Below are 20750 nucleotides of genomic sequence, written 5' to 3'. Positions count from 1 at the left end.
TGCATGTGTACACAGCACACAGAGAGGCTATTCTCACGATGGAAGAAAACCGGGCGAAAGGAACCCAGCCTGGTTTTCTCCTGTCGTGAGTACCACTGGGCTCACGGGTGGGCCCAGTGGTTCTCTGGCAGCTAGCCCACCAAAGAAGCCCTCTCCTTAAATGGGGTTAGTGGAGCGAGTGCTCCGCTAACTCCGCTTCCCCGATAGTGAGTCGCCATGGTGCGGCTCCATGCCGTGAGGAGACTTGCGAGGAGACCCTCACTAGGAGGCTAAAATGAGCCTCTCAGTGTTGGGGGTCTCCCCAGGATGCCCTGCACACTCATGCAGGGCATCCTGGGATTTCCGGAGGCCAGGCGGCCCCTTATCCCTGCAGCCCCTACTGGCTCCATGACGGAGCCAGTAGTTGTGTGGGTGGCTGATCTGGCTGCCCAGCAACAAGCGTCTGCTCATCTGCGGGGAGAGTGGATTAAGCCCACTCTCCCCGCAGAACCCTCCCAGGCTCTACACATGGATTGTGTGTAGAGCCTCAGAGTCATTTCCCCTCTTGTCTACTTCTCTTTTGGTACAATAAATTGGAAAACATCCTCTTGAGATCTAAAAATACATCTTGAATTTATCAGCTGGTTCCAAAGTTGCATGGACTTTGGATGTGTTCTACTGTGGTTTTTTAAATGAATTTTGTTGTAAGCCACCATGGATTCATTTATGAAGAATGGTGGCATATAAATCTTTTAAATAAACAAATAAATAAATGTGGAGGGGAGGGGAAAGGTTGTGGCTCTTACTATGTCATATCACAGGCACAATCAAATAGGCACCTGGTACGGTTCCATAACAAGGAGACAAAGAAGTTCCAGATGCACTAGCTGGAGGAAAAACACATTTTCTCAGCAACTACAAATTTGTAGTCTGAGTGATTTCTCTCACAAGAGGCACAAATGAAAAGACTTCACATACCCTGCAACCAAAACCTCACAAAGACAGAGTGTTTTTAAAAAGAAAAAAAACCCCTATTAATCCAAACAAGGCAGAAGTCTGACAAGAAGAGAAGACAAAAGAAGGGTAGAGAAAAGGAGAAAGATCCAACTGATAGGATTTATTTGGCTTGATAAAAGGCTTTATTACCGTTGGCTCCTCACCACCTGTGACAGTTGAAGAACGCGCTCTCCTAGATGGGCCGCTCGGCTGTTAAATAATAATTGTTACAGTTAAGAGGTCATAAGGAACAGAACTCATGGATTATTTGCACACCTTAAGGAAAAGGAAAGAAAACCACCTTTTGACAATTTGATAAAGCACTGAATCAACTTTAGAAGCAAGAGCAGAAGCTACTAGTCACTAATAATGTGGAAGCGTGTGTTACTCATTCCAGTAATTCAGTAGATATGTGAGCCTAGTCTGAAATAATCAGCACCTTGATCCCAAATATTGGTTAGCATTTTTGCCAGTAATCGCAGTATCACTGAACAACAATTCCAGAATAAGGTCATGTTTTGTGATGGTACACCAGTGTAGCTGTGTATACACCTGAGCCCAAAGCATGTGTGGGCTTGAAGCACCAAGTAAGGCAGTATATTAACCATGGCTGTAATGTAGGATAATTACATTGATTCCTTTTCTTCCTACAAGATCCAAATAAATGATCAACAGGAATCTGTGAGACTCAGAAATTATACAACATGGCTTATTTTGGTCAACAGTGAACGAGATAGTTCACGGAAAAAGCTTATCTTTATGATACTTCAATATATGGACTGCACACCATGAAAGAAGAGAGCATGCATGTAGAGAAAAAGATGAGTGTTATTGGTAAAAAAGAAAAACTATTGCAGGTTTGCTAGACAAAGAAGTTTGATCAAAGTCAGTAGTTCCCAGACTTCAGACAGCATTTTTGATTCTGTTTCGTTGAATTCTGACCGTGCTCAAGTTAATAGACATTTAAAGGTGTGGGGTGAGGGTAGGGATCTGGATTCATTCTTGTCCATGCAGTCTGCTACATAACGGACTGCAAATTTAAAATTAAAGCTCTCTTAAATATATTCTAGTGCAAGCCAGCCTTTTCTGATAGAAAAAATAGTTTCGGGGCAGTGTCACAATTAGACTTTTGGGGGGTGGGGTGGGGTGGGGTGGGGGGGAGTGCTTTATAGCAAGCCAGAGCACAATAGAAGGTTAGAACCCAGAGAACTGTTTCAGGCTTATTCCACTTGACTTATTTTCTTTGAATAACAGATTTGCACCATTTCAGAAACTGCTTTTGAAAATCCCCTAAATTTTAAAAGCAGTTTGATGTGTGGATGTGCACAGGGCAGGAAATTAGTTGGGCTGTTGAGGGAGAAACACCAGTTTAAAGCCCTGAAAAGTATTGTTCCAAATGTATCATTCAAATTTTAGTATATGTGCTGCCTAAGCGAGCACTCCCTGAAAGTATACAAAGCAAGTTCTCTGGATTATGGCCAAAAAGAATACTAGAACAGGAAACACCATTGTACAGTAACAGTAAAAGTGCAAAACAATGTGAAAAACAAGTTTTTAGGAAACTCTGGCACCTTCTCCTAGGTGTATATTAAGAAAATAGCAATTGTTCTGCTCTAGGGCATGGTTCAGCAAATTTTAATAGTTGCTAAATTTGTTGTTCACAGTTGCTTAATATGTCAGAAATTGGTAGCATGATTAAAAATAACAACAACCAATAATCCAGGGGTTCCTGACTTTTTTCAAAGTGAGCCATCTTTACATGAATTAATTCATCACTAAATTGGTCATTCATGCACAACATAACTCTGCATATGACCATATCCTTATAAATTTATTTATGCCCATGCCCCTTCCTACTGGAGAAACACCAAGCCTAAGTCTCAGAATGGCTGAAATTGCTAAGGCTACCTGACCAAGACAGAACACTACTGATTGATTGATTGATTGATTGACTGATTGATATAACTGCCATCAAGTCAGTGTCAACTCTTAGCGACCACACAGATAGATTATCTCCAGGATGATCTGTCTTCAACTTGGCGTTTAAGGTTTCTCAGTGGTGAATTCATTACTGTCGTAATCGAGTCCATCCACCTTGCTGCTGGTCGTCCTCTTCTTCGCTTTTCTTCAACCTTTCCCAACATTATGAACTTCTCAAGGGAGTTGGGTTTTTGCTTAATGTGTCTGAAATATGATACTGCTTTTTGCTTATTGTTAAATTGTTGGTTTGCTATCTTTGTAAGCTGCTCTGAAAATTGTAATGTTGAAGTGCATCGTACAAATCCTCAATATGAAACAAAAATGTATTTGTTTCAAATCCAATACATAAATACATACGGTACATACATACATACCACCACTTGTGACTTAGAAGCAACTGTGATCTCTGTCCCCCTTACTTTGGGAGACTTTGCACTAGTTCATGTATGACTGGGATCACTATTAAAACAATTTCCACAGGAGAGGGTGCCACAGACCCCAAAAAACTTAATACACTCAATAATACACAAAACGAAATTTATAATGAGAAAAACTGCTTACCAGTGATAAATGGGACTGCTCAGCAACTGCATCAGTTACGCTGCAAGATCTTAACCGTGCAGAAGGATCCCTTTGCTGAAGGAAACAAAAGACAAAAGAATATTAACTTTACATTGTTTGGGTATTTCTCCCCTGAACTCAATAGAAGTCAGCAGTGTTCCCTCTAAGGCATGCACATGCTGACAAGTTTTTGGATATCCGCTCAGTTAATTTTAGATCCCGCTCAGGTTGAATTAGGAAGGCCCCACACTGAATGCATGTGCGCGCACACTGCCTTGATACTGCCGCCCAAAACAAAATTCATTCTGCACACAGATGAAAAACATTAGAGAACACTGGAAGTCAGGCTATTTTTTTTAATTTTTTTAAAATTCTTCTCCCTTCTTCCACCCCCTCCGTTTAAACTCCAGAAATGAACATGTTGGGTTTTTATTTACAAGGCCTTGGTATGCAATCAAAAATATATTTTATTGGTTCCACAGTATTTTGCTAAAAGAGCTTACTTTATTTAAACAAACCAAACAGAGAAGTATGGGAGAACATGTGCTGCTGTCTTTTGCCTCTCCTCTACTACAATTTCTCACTTATTAACTTCAAAAAAGATAGCTATAAACCCTGATTGGAATATACAGAATGAAAAACACTTGTGTGGCGACCAACTCCTGCCCCAAAGACCCCATTACCTGCTGGGGTTGGAGAAGAGGCAGGCAAGAGATGCTGTGCAGTGGAGCAAGCATCCACTTGGCAAAGGCACCTTTTAACGTGGTGATTCTCTTTATTGAGCAGGGGGAGAGTAACTGGCCCTATCCATGCCCAGCACTCCAGTGATTATAGCTGGTGTCTATCTTATGTTTCCTTTTAGATTGTGAGTCCTTTGGAGATAGGGATCCATTTTATTTATTTGTTATTTCTCTGTGTAAACCGCCCTGAGCCATTTTTGGAAGGGTGGTATAGAAATTGAATCAAGAAGAAGAAGAAGAAGAAGAAGAAGAAGAAGAAGAAGAAGAAGAAGAAGAAGAAGAAGAAGAAGAAGAATGGCAACTTGAAGAAAGAAACAGAGGGTTTAATACAGGCACTTAGAACAAATGCAATAAGAGTAAAAGTAGAAAAATCAACAACAAACAGCAAGTGCAGATGAAAAAGTGGACCACTTAATTAGCTGTTGCAAGAAGATCGCACAGACTGACTACAAACAAAGGCATGACTAATACTTACTACTTGTAATAATAATAATAATAAAAGATCGCACAGACTGACTACAAACAAAGGCATGACAAGGTAGCAGGGATGATACACTGGAACATCTGCAAAAAATACAAGCTACCTGTTGTCAAAAATTGGTGGGACCATAAAATTGAAAAAGTGGTAGAAAATGAAGATGCAAAAATATTATGGGACTTCCGGCTACAAACAGACAAACATCTGCCACACAATACACCAGATATAACTGTAGTCGAGAAGAAAGAAAAACAAGTTAAAATAATCAACATAGCAATACCAGGGGACAGCAGAATAGAAGAAAAAGAAATAGAAAAAATCACAAAATATAAAGATCTTCAAATCGAAATTGAAAGGTTGTGGCAGAAGACCACCAAAATAATCCTGGTAGTAATTGGCGCCCGAGGTGCAATTCCAAAATCCCTTAAGAGCACCTCAATACCATAGTGGTCATGGAAATTACCATCAGTCAATTACAAAAAGCAACTTTACTGGGAACAGCTTACATTTTGTGAGGATATTTATAACAACAATATTGACAATAAAATTCAGGCATCCCGGGTCCTTGGGAAGGACTCGATGTCTGGATAAAACAAACCAGTCAATAACATCTGTCTGACTGTGTGAATAAAAAATATTATTAATTTAATAATAATAATAATAATAATAATAATAATAATAATAATAATAATAATAGGTGGCCTCCAGAGCAGAGCAGGCAGAATGCTGCATCACTAGCGATGTCTGACGGGCAGACGTCGGCAACATCAGAGGGAGGTGTAATGCTGCCATAGATGGGCCCAGGGGCAGGGTGGGGATGGCAGCAGAGGGTGTGGATAGATGGGAAACCTGAGAGAGGGGTACACAGGGGCTGGGGAACAGGAAAGAGAGCCCCTGCTTTCATGACAAAGTTATAAAGGTATGGGTGGAAGGAAGGGGGGGGGCATGGGCAGGAAGAGGTAGATAACTGCCCTGGATAAAATGGGTATGGCTGATGATGAAGCTGGATGGTACAGGGAGCCTGTGTCCTCTGGAGAGAGGACATAGTACAAGGCCCATAAAGGTGAAGTAACCCTTTTGGGCACCTCTGAGTCCAACCTTCATATCCAAGAGGGGCTCATCACAGCCTGTTCTCCCAGCTTGGATAGGGAGGATGACAGATAATGGAGGGTATTGCAACAGGTTATCAGCCCCATCATTCATACCAACAAATAAATGTATTCCCTTATCTCCATTCTTTTGGCTCTCTATCTTCCCTTTTTGGGACTACTGAGATGATATTTTCTCCCTTGGCTGCCCCCCATCCCACAAGTGAATCTACGTTCATACATTTGCTCTTGTTCACAAGCCAGCCTTACTCCCAAATGATATTTCATTATGCTTCTTGGCTTTATTTTCTTGCTATTGCTGACCTGCTAAATTATGAAAATAAAGGGGCTTTTGAGATATTTTGAGATATTTAATCAATCCATCTTGGAGCGGAAATTTCCTTTCACTCTGTGCATCCTTTTGGCAGTTGATTGATTCATCTATCATGCTGGTAACCAACTATAAATATTGTTGTTGAATTTGAGGTATTACATTTCCTGAGCTAATCGAAGATATTCCTGTCCATTCTAGCAGGCAAAGGGAAACCACAAGGAAAGAACATTGGTACAAAAAAACCCCACAGGCTTAGCAACGAAAATAACTTTTGATACTGCTTGTGAAATTCTTATTGCTTGCATCAGCAGGGGGGCCTGCAGGAGGTATGTAGGCCTTTCCCCCGTTCTGTGAGGGCTGAGATATTTTCATCTCACTGACTCCCACCGAGCTATTGCTGTCTTTTTTTCATATCTAGAAATTTTATTTTTATTTTACTTATTAATTTTTTATACCGCTTCACCCAAATTGTTCAAGGCGGTTCATATGAATAAAAATAGATTTAAATAATTATTTCCATCTAAAAAATAAAATATATATATTGTTCATCTATAACAAATATATCTCAGATGGCTAATTCAATAAGTCTCCTTGTAATATAACTGCAGTCCAGTGATGCAGTCCAATACATAGAATCAAGGCCCTCCCATTTTCATTAATGGTAGAGGGCAATCTATTGCACATTCTTACTGCAGCATTTGCCAGTTCATTGACTCTGCCTGCAGTATTTGTCAACTGGAACTTGGATATGTGCCTTACCACAGGCCTTGCCACATTTTCTTTGGATCTAGGAACCAGCCCAACGATTTGGGAGCCAGACAATGGACATTTGATAAAATTACCAGATTAAGTGAGGGACATTGTGGAGGGGAAGGGAAAATGGACTTCTCTTTATCCCCTTTACAAATCACAAACTTAGAACAGAAACAGGGCTGCTGGAGACAAATAAATATTTTATTAAATAATTCTATCTCTGAATATCCTAAGCTATGCACCACAGTTAATTTTCTAGGTGCCTTGGCTCCCTGGCACCTGGGGTTTGTCAAACCCTGCCTTACCATTGCAGTGCTAGGTCTTAAACTTGACTTCACTTGCTCAAGTTCCAAAGTAATTCTCCTTAGGTAAGTTGAGAAATAATCTTTAGAATGTTCTTTTATAAAGATTTGTTGCAGCAGAGCTGGTGAAAATGATGTTCCTTCTAATAGAGAAAGCTAAAAAAAAAAATCCAAATCAATGCTTTGGAAAATAATTGTTCATGTGCATCTGTATTCCCTTTCCAGCACTGACACTCCTGTTTTTTAGGACCCACTTTTGAATTGCATCCAATGCACATCAAATTAATCAATTTACCCAGGAATCCATATCATAACAATTCTGACTAATTTCTAGGTGAGGGAAGTTCTGAAGTCAATCCAAACATGCACATCTCAGCCTACTTCACCCACCTGCCCTCTCTGTAGAACACAGCAGACACTTAAGTGGCAAAATCACCACACCAAAGTATCACAACTCCAGAACTCTGGAAGGTTCAGAACTCTATTTTCTTCCTACAGATTTCCTCTACCACATGAGAAGAGGAAAAGCCCCACCTTGCCAAGTTCCTTAGCTATTCCAATTCTGTGAGGAACGTGTCTGGCAGGGTATAGATATCTGGCCTTTGTACCCCTTTGAGAGTCCCAGAAATCACAGGGAATATTGGGGATAATGAAGAGGAAGGCAAGCCGGAGTTGAGAGAATTGTTTCAGGGATGTATGGCCAAAATGTAGCATCTTGGGCCTGGAATAGCCAGAATGAAGCCCTGCCTTAAACATACCAGGTGTGGTGCTTATTTTGTGCCTAGAATTTTATTATTCGGCCCCAGTTCTCCAAACCACTTTCTTCATTGAAGGCTGCCTGCTTCACTACTGGCCACAGTGTCAGAGAGTTTCCGAGCAATCCAAGAAAGGATCAAGATACCAGCAACCTGCCATAGGGTGCCTTTCCTGTTATGGAAGAAGGCAGATGGATGGAAGATGGTGCACTCCAGATGTGCTGCCAGGGGTTCCAAGTCAGATCTATATATTGGTGGAGCTAACAACGCTGGAAATTAAATTATATTTTAAAGGCCATGTACAATATGTGGGCACTATATATTTAAACCTCCAAATAAGAATTTATTTTAGCAACAAGTTCTAGAGAAGATTCATGTTTGTCTTCATATGAATATTATTAATGATACAACAAGAGGTTGTACACACAACCATGAGAGGGGCAGTGAGGGTGGGTGAAGCGGCAGGCGGTGGGGGTGGGGGAGGCAGGGATTAACGTGCTGTCCCCGCAGATGACCAACTATCTCTTTGGCATGCCCACACGATCTATGCTGCTCCGAGTCCTGGCCTCCAGGAATTCCAAATTCCACCACGCAAGCAGGGCAGTGCCTTGGGGGATTCTCCCATGAGTTGGCCACTAGTTGGCGTGAGTCGGGTGATCTGCACACAGCCTGAGCACACACACAACCCCGGGTTAAAGCCTAGGTTAAAAACTCGGGCCTGTGGGCCAGGCAGCGCCAGGACTGGCTCCGACCCCAGCACTTCACACAGACAGCCAAACCCTAGCATGGCTCCCCAAGCCTGGGTTTAGCTGCTTGTGTGAACAGCCTCAATAATTATTTCAGACAGGTTGTGAGTAAATCCTCAAAATCATCAAGGCCCTTTGACAGGACAGTTTGATTCATGCAAGAACCAAATTGCATGATAAGCATTAATAATAGGAAATGCACGCTAGGCTTATCACAGCCCTACTTGCTTCTCTTTGATGGATATAGAATTGACTCAGTTAGGTGAATAGTCTGTAAATGATTCACATATCAAGCTAGCTTGCGATTGCCACAATGATGATGTGAGAAATGCTTTATGTGGATCTGCCGGTATTCCACTACAGTAATCTTTGATGGTGTCAGAAAGCATTTATTGAAAGCATTTCCTCAGTTGTGTGAACACAATCATCTCCAGCTACCTCTACATGGAGCCATGCATAGGGATAGCCTTTTAAATAGGGCTTCATTCTCAACTGACTTTCAAGTAATCTTTACATACAATATGCATATTTGCTCAATATTTTTAAAAGATGCGCTTAAATGAAAACATTTCCATATTTAGGGTTCTTACCTCCTGAACATCCAAAGGAAAGCTGATAAGGTGTCCCATTAAACTGTGATATGCTTGTGTTCTTATGTACCATTCAGTGTTTACAATTGTTCTTTCCCTTCAATTAAAATAACCAACCTTCTCTCCCATGATATTGTTACCTGCCCATATTCAACATAGCCCATTAAACACAACTGATGAGCTAAGGGAAAAGACTCAACACTCCTAAAAAAACTGACTGATTGCTCTCAATTACTCAAATTTTATCACTATGATATTATCATGAGCACACAAGAACAGCCCAGCTAGATCAAGCCCAACGCTTGTCTAGTTCAGCATCCTGTTTCACACAATGGCCCACCAGATGCCTCTGAGAAGCCCACAGACAAGAGGTGAGGTCATGCCCTCTCTCTTGCTGTTGCTCCCCACATGATATATCCAGTTATAGCCTTTGATTATTTTGACCCACAGAGCTCAGCTCCATCCAATAAGGAAATATGGTCTTTTAAAATGCTTCTGTGAGCACAAATGATTAAAATCCTATATATCTGAATATCTATGTACTAAAATAGCAGCAAAGACTGAAAAATGGCAGTTTCTACCTGCTGCTTTATATATTTCTCAATGAAGCACTTTCAAACATTTCCACCATTGCTATAGTCTTTTATTAGAAACATTTACTGAAAGTTAGACTTTGAATGAGTGTCTCTTCTACATAAGCAAAGTTTAGAATACATACAACCCAATCCTATGCACTTTACCGAATTTAATGGCACTTCATCTAAACAAGCATGGATTAGATTGTAACCTCATTGATCCAATTTTAATTAAAGTAAGGTAACAGACACCCTTATCCAGACTCTGCAGTAAATAGGGGAAGCTAAGGCTCTCTAGGAGTAATCTTTCTTTCTTTCTTTCTTTCTTTCTTTCTTTCTTTCTTTCTTTCTTTCTTTCTTTCTTTCTTTCTTTCTTTAAGATTTTATATACTGCCCAGTCCACAAACTCAGGGTGTTGTACAAAACAAGAACAGCATCCGAGATTTTTTATTTTTATTTTAGATTTGAAGGGCAAATGCCTGGCGGAAAAGAAATGTATTCAATAAGGCTTTGAAGGCTGAAAGGGAGGAGGCAGACTGAATCAGGGCAGGGTGGGGGGAGAAGAGAATTCCAAAGTGAAGGGGCAGCAGCAGAAAAACCCCTTCCATGGATCCTAGTACTATGGACCTCTCTGAGACTGAAAGAAGGGCAACCTGAGAAGATCTCACAGGACAGGACAGGACTGGTGGGGAGAGGCGGTCCTGAAGGTAAACAGGTGCTAAGCCCTGAAGGGTTTTAAAGGTGAGTACCAGCACTTTGAATTGGACCCGGAAGCAAATAGATAACCAGTGCAGTGACCGCAAGAGAGGTGTCACACTATCATATCTCCTAGCGCCCATAAGCAGGAAGGCGGCTGCATTCTGGGCCAACTAAAGCTCCTGGGTTGTCTTCAAAGGCAACCCCAGGTACAGCGCATTACAGTAATCCAAACGAGAGATGATGAGGGCATGAGTTACTGTTGCCAGGGCCTGCTGGTTGAGATAAGGCCACAACTGGCGGCCCAACCGAAGCTGGGCAAAGGCACCTCTGGCCACGGCCTCCACCTGCTGTTCAAGCAGGAGCCGTGAGTCCAAGAGGACCCCCAAATCGCAGACCACCTCCTTCAGGGGCAGCACAAACCCATCCAGGGAGAGACTCAGACTTGGCAACTGGCCAGATCGAGGAGTAAACAAAGGCAACTCAGTCTTGGAGGGATTATGTCTGAGCTTGTTTTGGCCCATCCAGCCCCTGGCAGGACTGTTCATTGGAACTTCCTGAAGAGTTCTAGTACCTTCTGACCTTTAGTTAAGCATCCATCCATCTATCCATCCATCCATCCATCCATCCATCCATCCATCCATCCATCCATCCATCCATCGCAGCATTCTTTAAGATCTTTTCACATTGAATTCAATTCTGGGTTCAAGTATAGGGCTACAGTCAGTTCAGAACTGAGTACCTTAACCAGTGGGTGTAAAACATCCTGAACTTCCATAAGAATTTCAGCAATTAAAATGGACATACTAGGGAGGATAGTAATAAAGTTACTTACAATCATAGAAGAGAGTTGTTCCCCATTTGAATCAGGAGTGATCTGAAATCTTCTGTTCAGTTCATCAGAGAGCTCCTGAGGACTGGTCCGAGAGATGGGGGAAGCAGGTGGGGGTGGCAAGGAGAGGCTTAAGGAATCACTGCTTGCATTCACCTCTTCTGAAATAGTCTCCCAAGGCTGACAAAAAGGAAAAGATCTGTGGTTAATATGCAGGATGGCAACAAGTTTCTCTGCCATAAGTCCCTACACTCTCATTTCAAGTAATGTGTACATTCTTAGCAAAGCTGCTTATCAAGTGAACTTAGAGAAGTTATATGTACGTTTTAAGATTCTTTACAACATGATCAGCATTTGACAATCAGCTTTGCTCTTAACATACTGTTGCAGAAAGAGCAATTGTGAAATTACAGAACAAAATCCCATAGCATTGGGACTTAAAGGAAAAGGTACAAGAAGCTGCACCAATATTTCTTTCTTTCTTTCTTTGAACTAGAACAGAACCTGAATCTAAAAAAATGTTGGTTCCTTTGAACATGAACTGAATCCCTAAACACAAAAAGTGGTAACCAGTTCAAAATCACTAGTTCACTAATCAAGCATTTGGCTTGCAATTATAGGATTAATATTTTACTTAATTTGTTTCCTATCCTGCCATATTTATCTTATTAGTAAGAAAAAAGTCTCTTTTTTGCATTTTAGAAAGTTAAGTTGTAAGAAAAAGAGTTTTCTGCATGAAATGGACCTAATCTGGTTCAACATGTCTGAACCAGAACTGAATTGGAGAGAAATTTTGAATGCACATTTTTAATGGTTTGACTTCCTGCCATGTGATGCTGTGGAAGATATGTACCTTCCTTCTCATCCCCTTTCTTCCATCTGTATTCTTGGGGTTGGGGACATAGCTCAATGGTAGAGCATCTGTCTATAATGCAGAAGGTCCCAGGTTCAATCCTGGGCATCTCCAGGAAAAAACTCTGAAAAAACTCCTGTCAGAAACCCCAGAGAGCTGTTGGTCTGAGTCAGTCACGGTCACCTTTCTGAGGGGCAGGGGTGGATTTTCCCATGCAGTGGAACCTCAAAACATGCCACCATGTGGCTTGCTTGCCCACCTTTTCAATTCATCCACTCATTAACCACTTGGTTAAACAGGTTTGCTCGTGCAAGCATTCAGAACCCCTCCCTGTACTGCTCTTTTATCTGGTGGTACTGAATGGTTGTTTTTCTTTATAGATGTTGCTTTATAATGTTTTGCTGCAATTTGTGAGTTGCTTGATTATGGCTAACAGAGATGCAGGATAAAAATTATTTGAAATTCAAGAGATTCTGTGCATGTTTACACAGAAGTAAGATCCACTGCTCTCAGGTCCCCAAGTATTCATGCAGAGGATTGCAGTCTAAGTCACATATGTAAATAATCAATAAATCAACACAAATGAACTATTAAGCTTTTCTATTCGCCAATTAACATTAGTATTTATTCACAAAGGAAGACTATTGAGGAGCAGCAGATATTTATTACGACAGACTACTGTTGCTCCCCGCCTCCTTTAAATGAAAGATAGTATTATAAATTTAACAATACTGAACAAAGACAACAGGGGTTTTAAAACTGGAGGAAGGTTTCCTCCCTTAAACCTCTTGCATGGAATCTTTATAATTTCTCCTTTCAAACACATTTGTCTGGAAGCTTTGATTCCAATAGAGGAATTGTCCATAAAAATCACTTCAAATAACACTGAAGAGGCCATTTCAAGTCCTGTACATACTTCAGGTACCTCTCCGCTCTCCAAAGGCTCTGGATCCAAATCCTCACTGATGTGCCTCCTGGATCGAAACCTTCGGTGGGCTGCCTCTTGATTTATCTGTCTAATGTTGTTGTCTGATTCAGATGCCACATCCCTAAAATATTGTGTTGACAAGAGAGTAATGAGTTTGGGAAGCATGTACAACACATAGCAAGTGCTGCTAAATTAACACCAAAATGTTTTTTTAAAACACACTATTGCAAGGCCTATAAAAACCTCCCCTGTGTATCTGATATTTATTAACAAAGGCAGCAAAGTGACAAATTTTCTTTGCATCTCTGTCAAAGTTAAATTAAATTAAAAGTTAAATTAAAAATGATCAGTCTGTGCTCCAAAGCAAATAAAGTCTTCTAGCCAGTGCCAAACTGTGGCTGGAAGAAAAGGGTGTTTAATTGTTCTGGTGGATGTTTATTGTTGCTTCTTTAATAAGAAACTTTATTTTGCAGAACTGAAATGGAAAGCACCTAAGGCTGAAATCCTATGTATATTTTCTAGGGGAAAAGCACTATTGAACATGGTGGGACTTACTTCTAGGTAAATATGCATAGGATTTTGTTGCACTTGCTGGGAACCCCTCATTTTCTTCTAGGGATGGGGGGGAGGGGAGAACTATCAAGGTTTTTACTGTACACATCGTTGTTTCTATCCTTGCAATAGGTGTTGACAAATTTTCTTTGGATCTAGGATCCAGCCCCAGAATAGCCAGACAATAGACATTTGACAGAATTACTAGACTTAGTGACCTGTGACATGGTAGAGCGGGAGAGTGAGTCCCCCTGCTAACTAAGCAAAAAGGCACCTTTTTCAAAGTAGTGATTCTCTTTATTGAGCAGGGGGAGAGCAACTGGCCCTATCCTACCCCAGCACAGCATCCCTCCAGTGGCTGTTGCTGGTGTCTGTCTTACGTTTCTTTTTTAGATTGTGAGCCCTTTGGAGGTAGACAGGGAGCCATTTTATTTGTTTATTTCTATGTAAACTGCTTTGGAAACTTTTGTTGAAAAGTGGTATATAAATATCCGTTGTATTTATAAATGGGCTTCTCTTTTTACAAGTAACATACTTAGCACAAACACAGGACTGCCTGAGGCAATTAAAGATTTTATTAAATAACTCTACCTCTGATATCCTAGTCTAGGTGCCAGACCTAAATTTCTATGCACCATGGCTTCCTTGCACCTGGGATTTGTCAAGTCCTGCCCCTACAATCATGAACGCAAGCTAGTTTAGAAGGTTGCCAGACTGCAGTGTAATTGATTATATTTTAATTGACGGGTGCAACTTTACAGCCAAGGAGCTGGACAACTTTGACACAAGTTATGGGACAGGGATCAGATAAAGAGCAGGTTTCTTTAAATGTGGGGCAAAAATAGGGTTATTTTCGCCTATCCACGGTTCCCAAGTGGCCGGAAATGACTTCTGGCATCATTTTCTGGTGCCATTCTGTAATACCATTTGTGGCTCTTTTCTCCCCCACCCAAAACAGAAAAAGGCCAAAAATGGGAGGATTTGGAATTTGGGTGACATTGCTGGGGAGCAAGTATTGTGCTTATTTCTGCTCAACCCTCCTTGTGATTTTTAGCACACTGAAGAGTGCTTAGGAACCTAATCCCCCACCCCCCCAATAGGGTTAACGTCTCTTTATTCACGGTTCATTATCCGCAGAACCAGGCAGGAATGGAACCCCCGCAAATAAAGAGGGCCTCTGTAGTATTTTACTATTTTGTCTATCTGAACAAGGAAGAGGATTTATACTTCTAGGAGTAGGATGGGGCCTTAGCTTAGTGGTAGAGTCCTAAGGTCTCAGGCTCAATCCCTGGCATCTCCAGTTAAAGGATCTCAAATAGCAAGGAAGAAAAAGACCTCTGCCTTAGTCTAGCTGGGTAAGATGGTACTGGGTTAGACAAATCACTGGTCTGATTCAGAATAGAGGCAGCTTCATATGTTCAAATATTGACCTTTGAAGGAAGGGACCTAGTCCTCTATCAATTTCCTGCTCATTCTGTAGCACAACACTACTATTTAACATCTATAATTCTAAACTTCAACATATCCATTCATATTTAGAAGTCCAAGCTTAATAAATGAACTTCCCATGTGCTATTGCAAAACAGAACTGGTATTTTAATAATCTGGTAATCAAAATGGTTTCTAGTAGTCTTATAAATATTAGGTGACGTGTCAAAAAGAGGATAAAAAGGATATGAAAACTAGAAACCACATGGCATAAGTGTTGAGCATAAATTCAGATGCAAGAGAAAACAAACAACTCTCTGCAATATTTATATTACTGAAAAAAGCTGCTTGTCAAAAAGGAAAATATAATGCGGTGTTAAACTAATGCTTGATGTCAGTAGAGCTCATACCCCATTCAATAATGCATGACATCTGAAGTTAAGCTTTCCACATTTTTAGAAGGGTAATAATAAGAAATGCTGAACTGTGAACATGAAAAGAACTCCATCACTAGGGTAAGAAGATTACATAAAATACAAGTTTATGACATGAGAGAGGGAAATAACAAGTTGTGACATTGCTTAAGCTTAACAAAAAAGCAACCTACTTCTCTTTCTATTGCTGTCATGACTTAAGAAGGTCAAGGTATTTTATATGGGATGCAAGTCACTAACCCATTTACTGGGGATTCTCATCATCAAAGCTGCTAGTTAAAGACTCTTATGTGAGTTCACTCTCTTGCAATGCTACCCTAATTCTACAAAGGCCGTTAGGGCTGTGCATCACCAAAACAATCAGGATTGGATTCAATCGGATCCCATCCTGATTAAATCCATTGTGTTGTTGATGATGCACATGGGAAAGTCCTCATCAAATTGATTATGATAGTACAGGGAGTATCAGATTGTTTTATCAGGAATGGGGGCTTACTTTACAGCAGGGCAGTAAGCTTCCCTTCTTTCCTTTACCAAAGGAAAGTTGCTGTCTCTGTGGACTGCAGCAGTATCATTTTAAATCACTTTTCCTTCTGTAAACCACCCCATGAAGCCCAGGGAAGGAAGCAATATCATGACGTTGTATCCTTTCTCCAGTCCACTACTGGGGGGGAAATGGCCACCCCATGTGACTACAGGGAATGGCCATTTTCCCCCAGTGAGGCACCAAGGAAAGGACACAGTGTCCTAAAGGATAGGGATGTGCAAAAAATTTCGGGCACAGATCGATCTGTGCCCGAAACGAGTAATTTCGGGTGATTCGGGTCCGAACCAAATCACCCCCGATGTCCCCCGATATTTTTCGGGCCCGAGCCGATTCACCCCTGATTCTGGCCCGAAAAAAAGTTTACGCGTCTTTAAATTAGCAAATTAGAGTGGATTCATGGTGTTTCATTGAAAATCTCATTAGCTATCATAGAATCCACACTCAGAATACCTCTGAAACAACAGCCCTGTACCCCATGGGTTAGAAACCCATGGGGGTGGTTGGCACCCTATGTGCACTACACTACCACTCGCTCTGGGCCACCCCATCACCCCCCAAGTGCACTTATGGGGCTGCTGAAAGCTCCATGCATACCCTATGAGGAAAGACCTTAAAGACGTGTAAACTTTAACAATTCCCCAAAAATCAGCCCTCTGGCCAAATCCTTTGAAAAAATTCAGGTAGCTTCCTTGACCCTACCTGGCACTACCACCAACCTCACATTGCTCTAGGCCACCCCTTTGCCCCCCACGTGAAGCTATACATTTGCTGACACCTCAATGCTTCTCTATGGGGAAAAACCTTAAAGACGCGTAAACGTCAACAATTCCCCAAAAATCAGCCCTCTGCCCAATCACTCTGAAATTGGGGTGGTAGCCTCCACCCATTAGGCACTACCACCCCACCCCACTTTTTTTGCCCAGATCCCACGCTATGTCCCGGATCTGCCCCAAGACACTAAAACTTCAAAAATTCCCCAAAAATCAGCCCTTTGCCCAATCCCCCTGAAATTTGGGTGGTAGCCTCCAACCATTGGGCACTACCACCCCACCCCACCCCACTATTTTGCCCCTGGGACCCATTTTTCATACCCGAATCGATTTGGATTTAATCCGAATCCGAACCGAATCAGGGGTGATTCGGGTAGCCCAGATTCGGGCACAGAACAGAACGGGGGTGATTCGGTTCAGGTCCTGAACCGAATCACCGAAAACCCAAATTGCACACCCCTACTAAAGGACATTGTTTCCTTTCCCAGATAATCATGGAGCAGCTTCCTGGAAGAAAAGCAGCCTTTAAAATGCTGCTGCTGCCCACAGTTTTCCACCGATAAAAGAAAGGAGTTCACTGCCTTGCCACAAGGTAAGCAACCCCCACTCCCCACACACTCAATACAACTCTGACAATTTTTAAAAAGTCTTTAAAGACGCAACTGTTCACCCAGGCTTTTAACTAATAGTGTTTTGATTGTTTTTAATCTTTGTAAACCGCCCAGAGACGCAAGTTTTGGGTGCTATAAAAATATGTTAAATAAATAAATAAATAGAAGAGAATAATGTTGTTTTTAGAATATTGTTTTAAATGTTTTAAATTGTTGTGTTTTAAATTTCTTGTTTTTGTTTTTAACTAATGCTTTACTTTTGTTTTTATCTTGTAAACCGCACAGAGATGTGGGTTTTGAGCAGCATAAAAATATGTAAAATACATACATACATACATACATACATACATACATACATACATACGGGGTCTTATGGGTAGGGATGTGCACGAACTGGTCCGGAGGCCATGTTGGAGGCCTCCGAACCGGTTCTGAGCCGGACCGGTCCGGCACCGAGGGGGGGTCTACCTTTAAGGGGGGGTAGAACTTACCCCTCCCGCCGCTCTTCCCCCTCTGGAGTTGTAGTTTAAAGTGAAGTTTTTGGGGCGGCAGCATTTCTCGCTGCCGCCCCTGCCCCCGTCATCGCCTGGAAGTCTCTGTAATAGCAGCACGCATGCGTGCGTGGCGGCACACGCACGCCTGTTGCCGCCGTGCGCGCCACCTACGTCACACGCAGTGGTGCGCGCAGCGTGTATGTGACGTAGGCGCGCGGGCGCCGCCACGCGCACATGCGTGCTGCTATTACAGAGACTTCCAGGCGACAACGGGGGCAGGGGCGGCAGCGAGGAATGCTGCCACCCCAAAAACTTCACTTTAAACTACAGCGCCGGAGGGGGAAGAGCAGCGGAAGGGGTAAGTTCTACCCCCCTGCCCTTAAAGGGAGACCCCCCCTCGGTGCTGGTCCGGACCATGCACATCCCTACTTATGGGTACCTTTATCCTGGATCCAATTGGATTGGGTCTTATGGGGCAATTTTTTCATTGGACTCTGTCTGATAAAGGAGCCCGCTCTGGGTTCCTTGGAGGAAGAGCGGGATATAAATTAAACAAACAAACAAATAAAATATCATCCAATAGGGTCTGCATTGAACTGGTTCTGGTTACTGGCTTGAGTCAATGAACAATACTGTGGATAAATCTGTATCCTTAACTGTATGTTCAATCCTCCACCAAGGACCTTAATGGTAGTATCTATAACATGGTCAGTATGCCACATCTTGAAAATTTCAACATGTGTTCCAACTATTCCTAATTTCTAGGGACTTTGTATTTTCTGATCCCAATCCCTGGTAAATCACTGACCCTACTTTTGCCTTTGAGGGGTGTCTTACTAAAATATTGTTGGGTGAATTTCTGGAGGAGTTTTTCTTCATAGTTCAGCCTTCTTGCTTGGTATCAAACAGTGAGATCTTTGACTGGGGGTGAGGAACACATCTTGTCTCTAGCACATATGCATATAAATGTACATGCATGAATATGAAGTCCTTATGTGGTACACATTCTTATTTCATACTCTTCAGCTGCAGAAGGTGATTTTTATGTGTGTGATAATGTGTTCCTAATATATCTTTAACTTAGAGAATAAACATCCTCCTTGGCTTTTCCATAACCAATGTACAGACTGTTACAGATGGTAGAATAGAAACTTCAGCAATGTGTAATGGTGGGGTGGAAGGGCTTTGATCTGAGAATAGGGAATAGTGACATGAGCATCCACTTCTGCTCTAGGTAACAGTAAACCAATCTTGGATTTTTCTAGACTGCCTATTTCAAATAAATACTTCAAACCCTGGGCACAGATCTTGGCTTATTTGAAGTAGGCAGGCTAGAACAAACCAGGATTGGTGGGTTTGGACATCTACTACAACAACTACTACAAATATTTATATACCGTTTTTCAACAAAAGTTTCCATGACAGATCTCAGTTTACTGTAACCTAGAGCAGAAGTGGATGATCATGCAAGGATTAGAGGTGGAGCACACGCTTCAGAGGTTTAGAGACATTGCACAGAGCCCAGTTTTAACCGAAGTTCTGCATAATGTTTGAACCAATGCATTATAACTAAACTGGACTTCCCTCTAACATAAATTGCTAGTAGAACTCCTGGGAGACTTATGCAGACAGGGAAGGGGGAGCATGTACTCTCAAGGCTGAGGGATACCATGTGGAATATGGCTTTAGCCATGATTCCACATGATGTCTGAACTGGCCCATTCATTCTCTCCCCCCCACAAAAATGATTTTAGTTGAATTACGACAAAACTACTCTGCTTCCATATGGGTGGAAGCTCATGCAAATGCATCACATTAGCTGATGAGCCTCTTTTAATTAAAAATGCCTTTGTACTGTGAAGACAACTTCCAAACATGGGAAGCATGAGAGAATACAATGTGGCAAATCCTACTGTATAAATTCACCTGTTAAAACTGCAGGGGAAATTGCCTGCATGTACAAAAAGAGAAAGTCACTTCCTCATTCTTCAACTTCATAGCACAGCAGAAGGTTGGAAGACTAATTGACAGAGTAAAGCATTAAAACAGAATAGGCTATCTGTAGTGCATCAAAGTAAACTGGAATATTGAGAAAAGCTGCCATAATACGGTCCTAAAACTAAACTAAGAATCAGCATCTTAGCTATTCCAAAATGTTCAGGATAGATCCAAAGGGTGCAAGACAGCTCAAAACATAGTGAATTTACAGTGTGCTGCTTTAAGAAACTTTGAATCTTGGGTGTGTTATGTGGCCGTCACAATGACACTTATTTCTAAATAGTGTTTCAAATCCTAGTGTTGGGTTCATTGAAGTCAACAGATTTAACAGGCCAATCCTTTTTATCCTTACTCAGAAGCAAATCTTACTGGATTAAATTGAATTTAGTCCCTATTAAGTGTGTTTAGGATTGCTACCTGCACATGAGTTATACAAGGTGGAAGAAGAAAAATGTAGAGGTAATAGACAGTATTGTATGGAGAGAGCCAGTGTGGAAATATTATTAGCATCAGCAAATAATATTCATAACTGCATGTCAATAAGACATCGGGATATCGTAATAGTGGCCCACATGTTGTGCAGTGTTACTCAGGCGTTTTCTATTGGTTTGTACCACTGCAAGTGTCTTAGAATGAGTTGGTGGTCTTGTGCAAGATTGTAAGTGTACAAATACTTAAAGCAGCATTCTCCACACTTCAAGAGCACTACTCACGTGGTTTCCAGTGTAAG

At 41.6% G+C, this 20750-nt stretch overlaps 1 protein-coding gene across 14 annotated transcripts in view; it reads right to left on the bottom strand.

The window, feature by feature from the left end:
* Positions 1-20750, bottom strand: part of NEDD4L (NEDD4 like E3 ubiquitin protein ligase) — a 397256-nt gene that overhangs the window by 71419 nt on the left and 305087 nt on the right. For 11 of the 14 annotated variants that reach the window (XR_008314599.1, XM_053288369.1, XM_053288370.1 and 8 more), the window contains 4 exons: positions 13175-13307; positions 11409-11585; positions 3517-3591; positions 1126-1185 (listed from right to left, as the gene is read on the bottom strand). Coding sequence is in view for 13 of the 14 variants with exons in the window: in XM_053288369.1 (XP_053144344.1) it covers positions 1126-1185; positions 3517-3591; positions 11409-11585; positions 13175-13307 (445 nt within the window). In the remaining variant the exon portion in view is untranslated. The remainder of the gene's footprint in view (positions 1-1125; positions 1186-3516; positions 3592-11408; positions 11586-13174; positions 13308-20750) is intronic. The other 3 variants (XM_053288373.1, XM_053288366.1, XM_053288368.1) reach the window with 1 other exon arrangement.

Source organism: Hemicordylus capensis, chromosome 2, assembly GCF_027244095.1.
Source record: "Hemicordylus capensis ecotype Gifberg chromosome 2, rHemCap1.1.pri, whole genome shotgun sequence".
NCBI classification, from domain to species: domain Eukaryota; kingdom Metazoa; phylum Chordata; class Lepidosauria; order Squamata; family Cordylidae; genus Hemicordylus; species Hemicordylus capensis.
The sequence above is the reverse complement of the archived record's forward strand: the minus strand, read 5'-3'. Positions and strand labels throughout refer to the sequence as shown.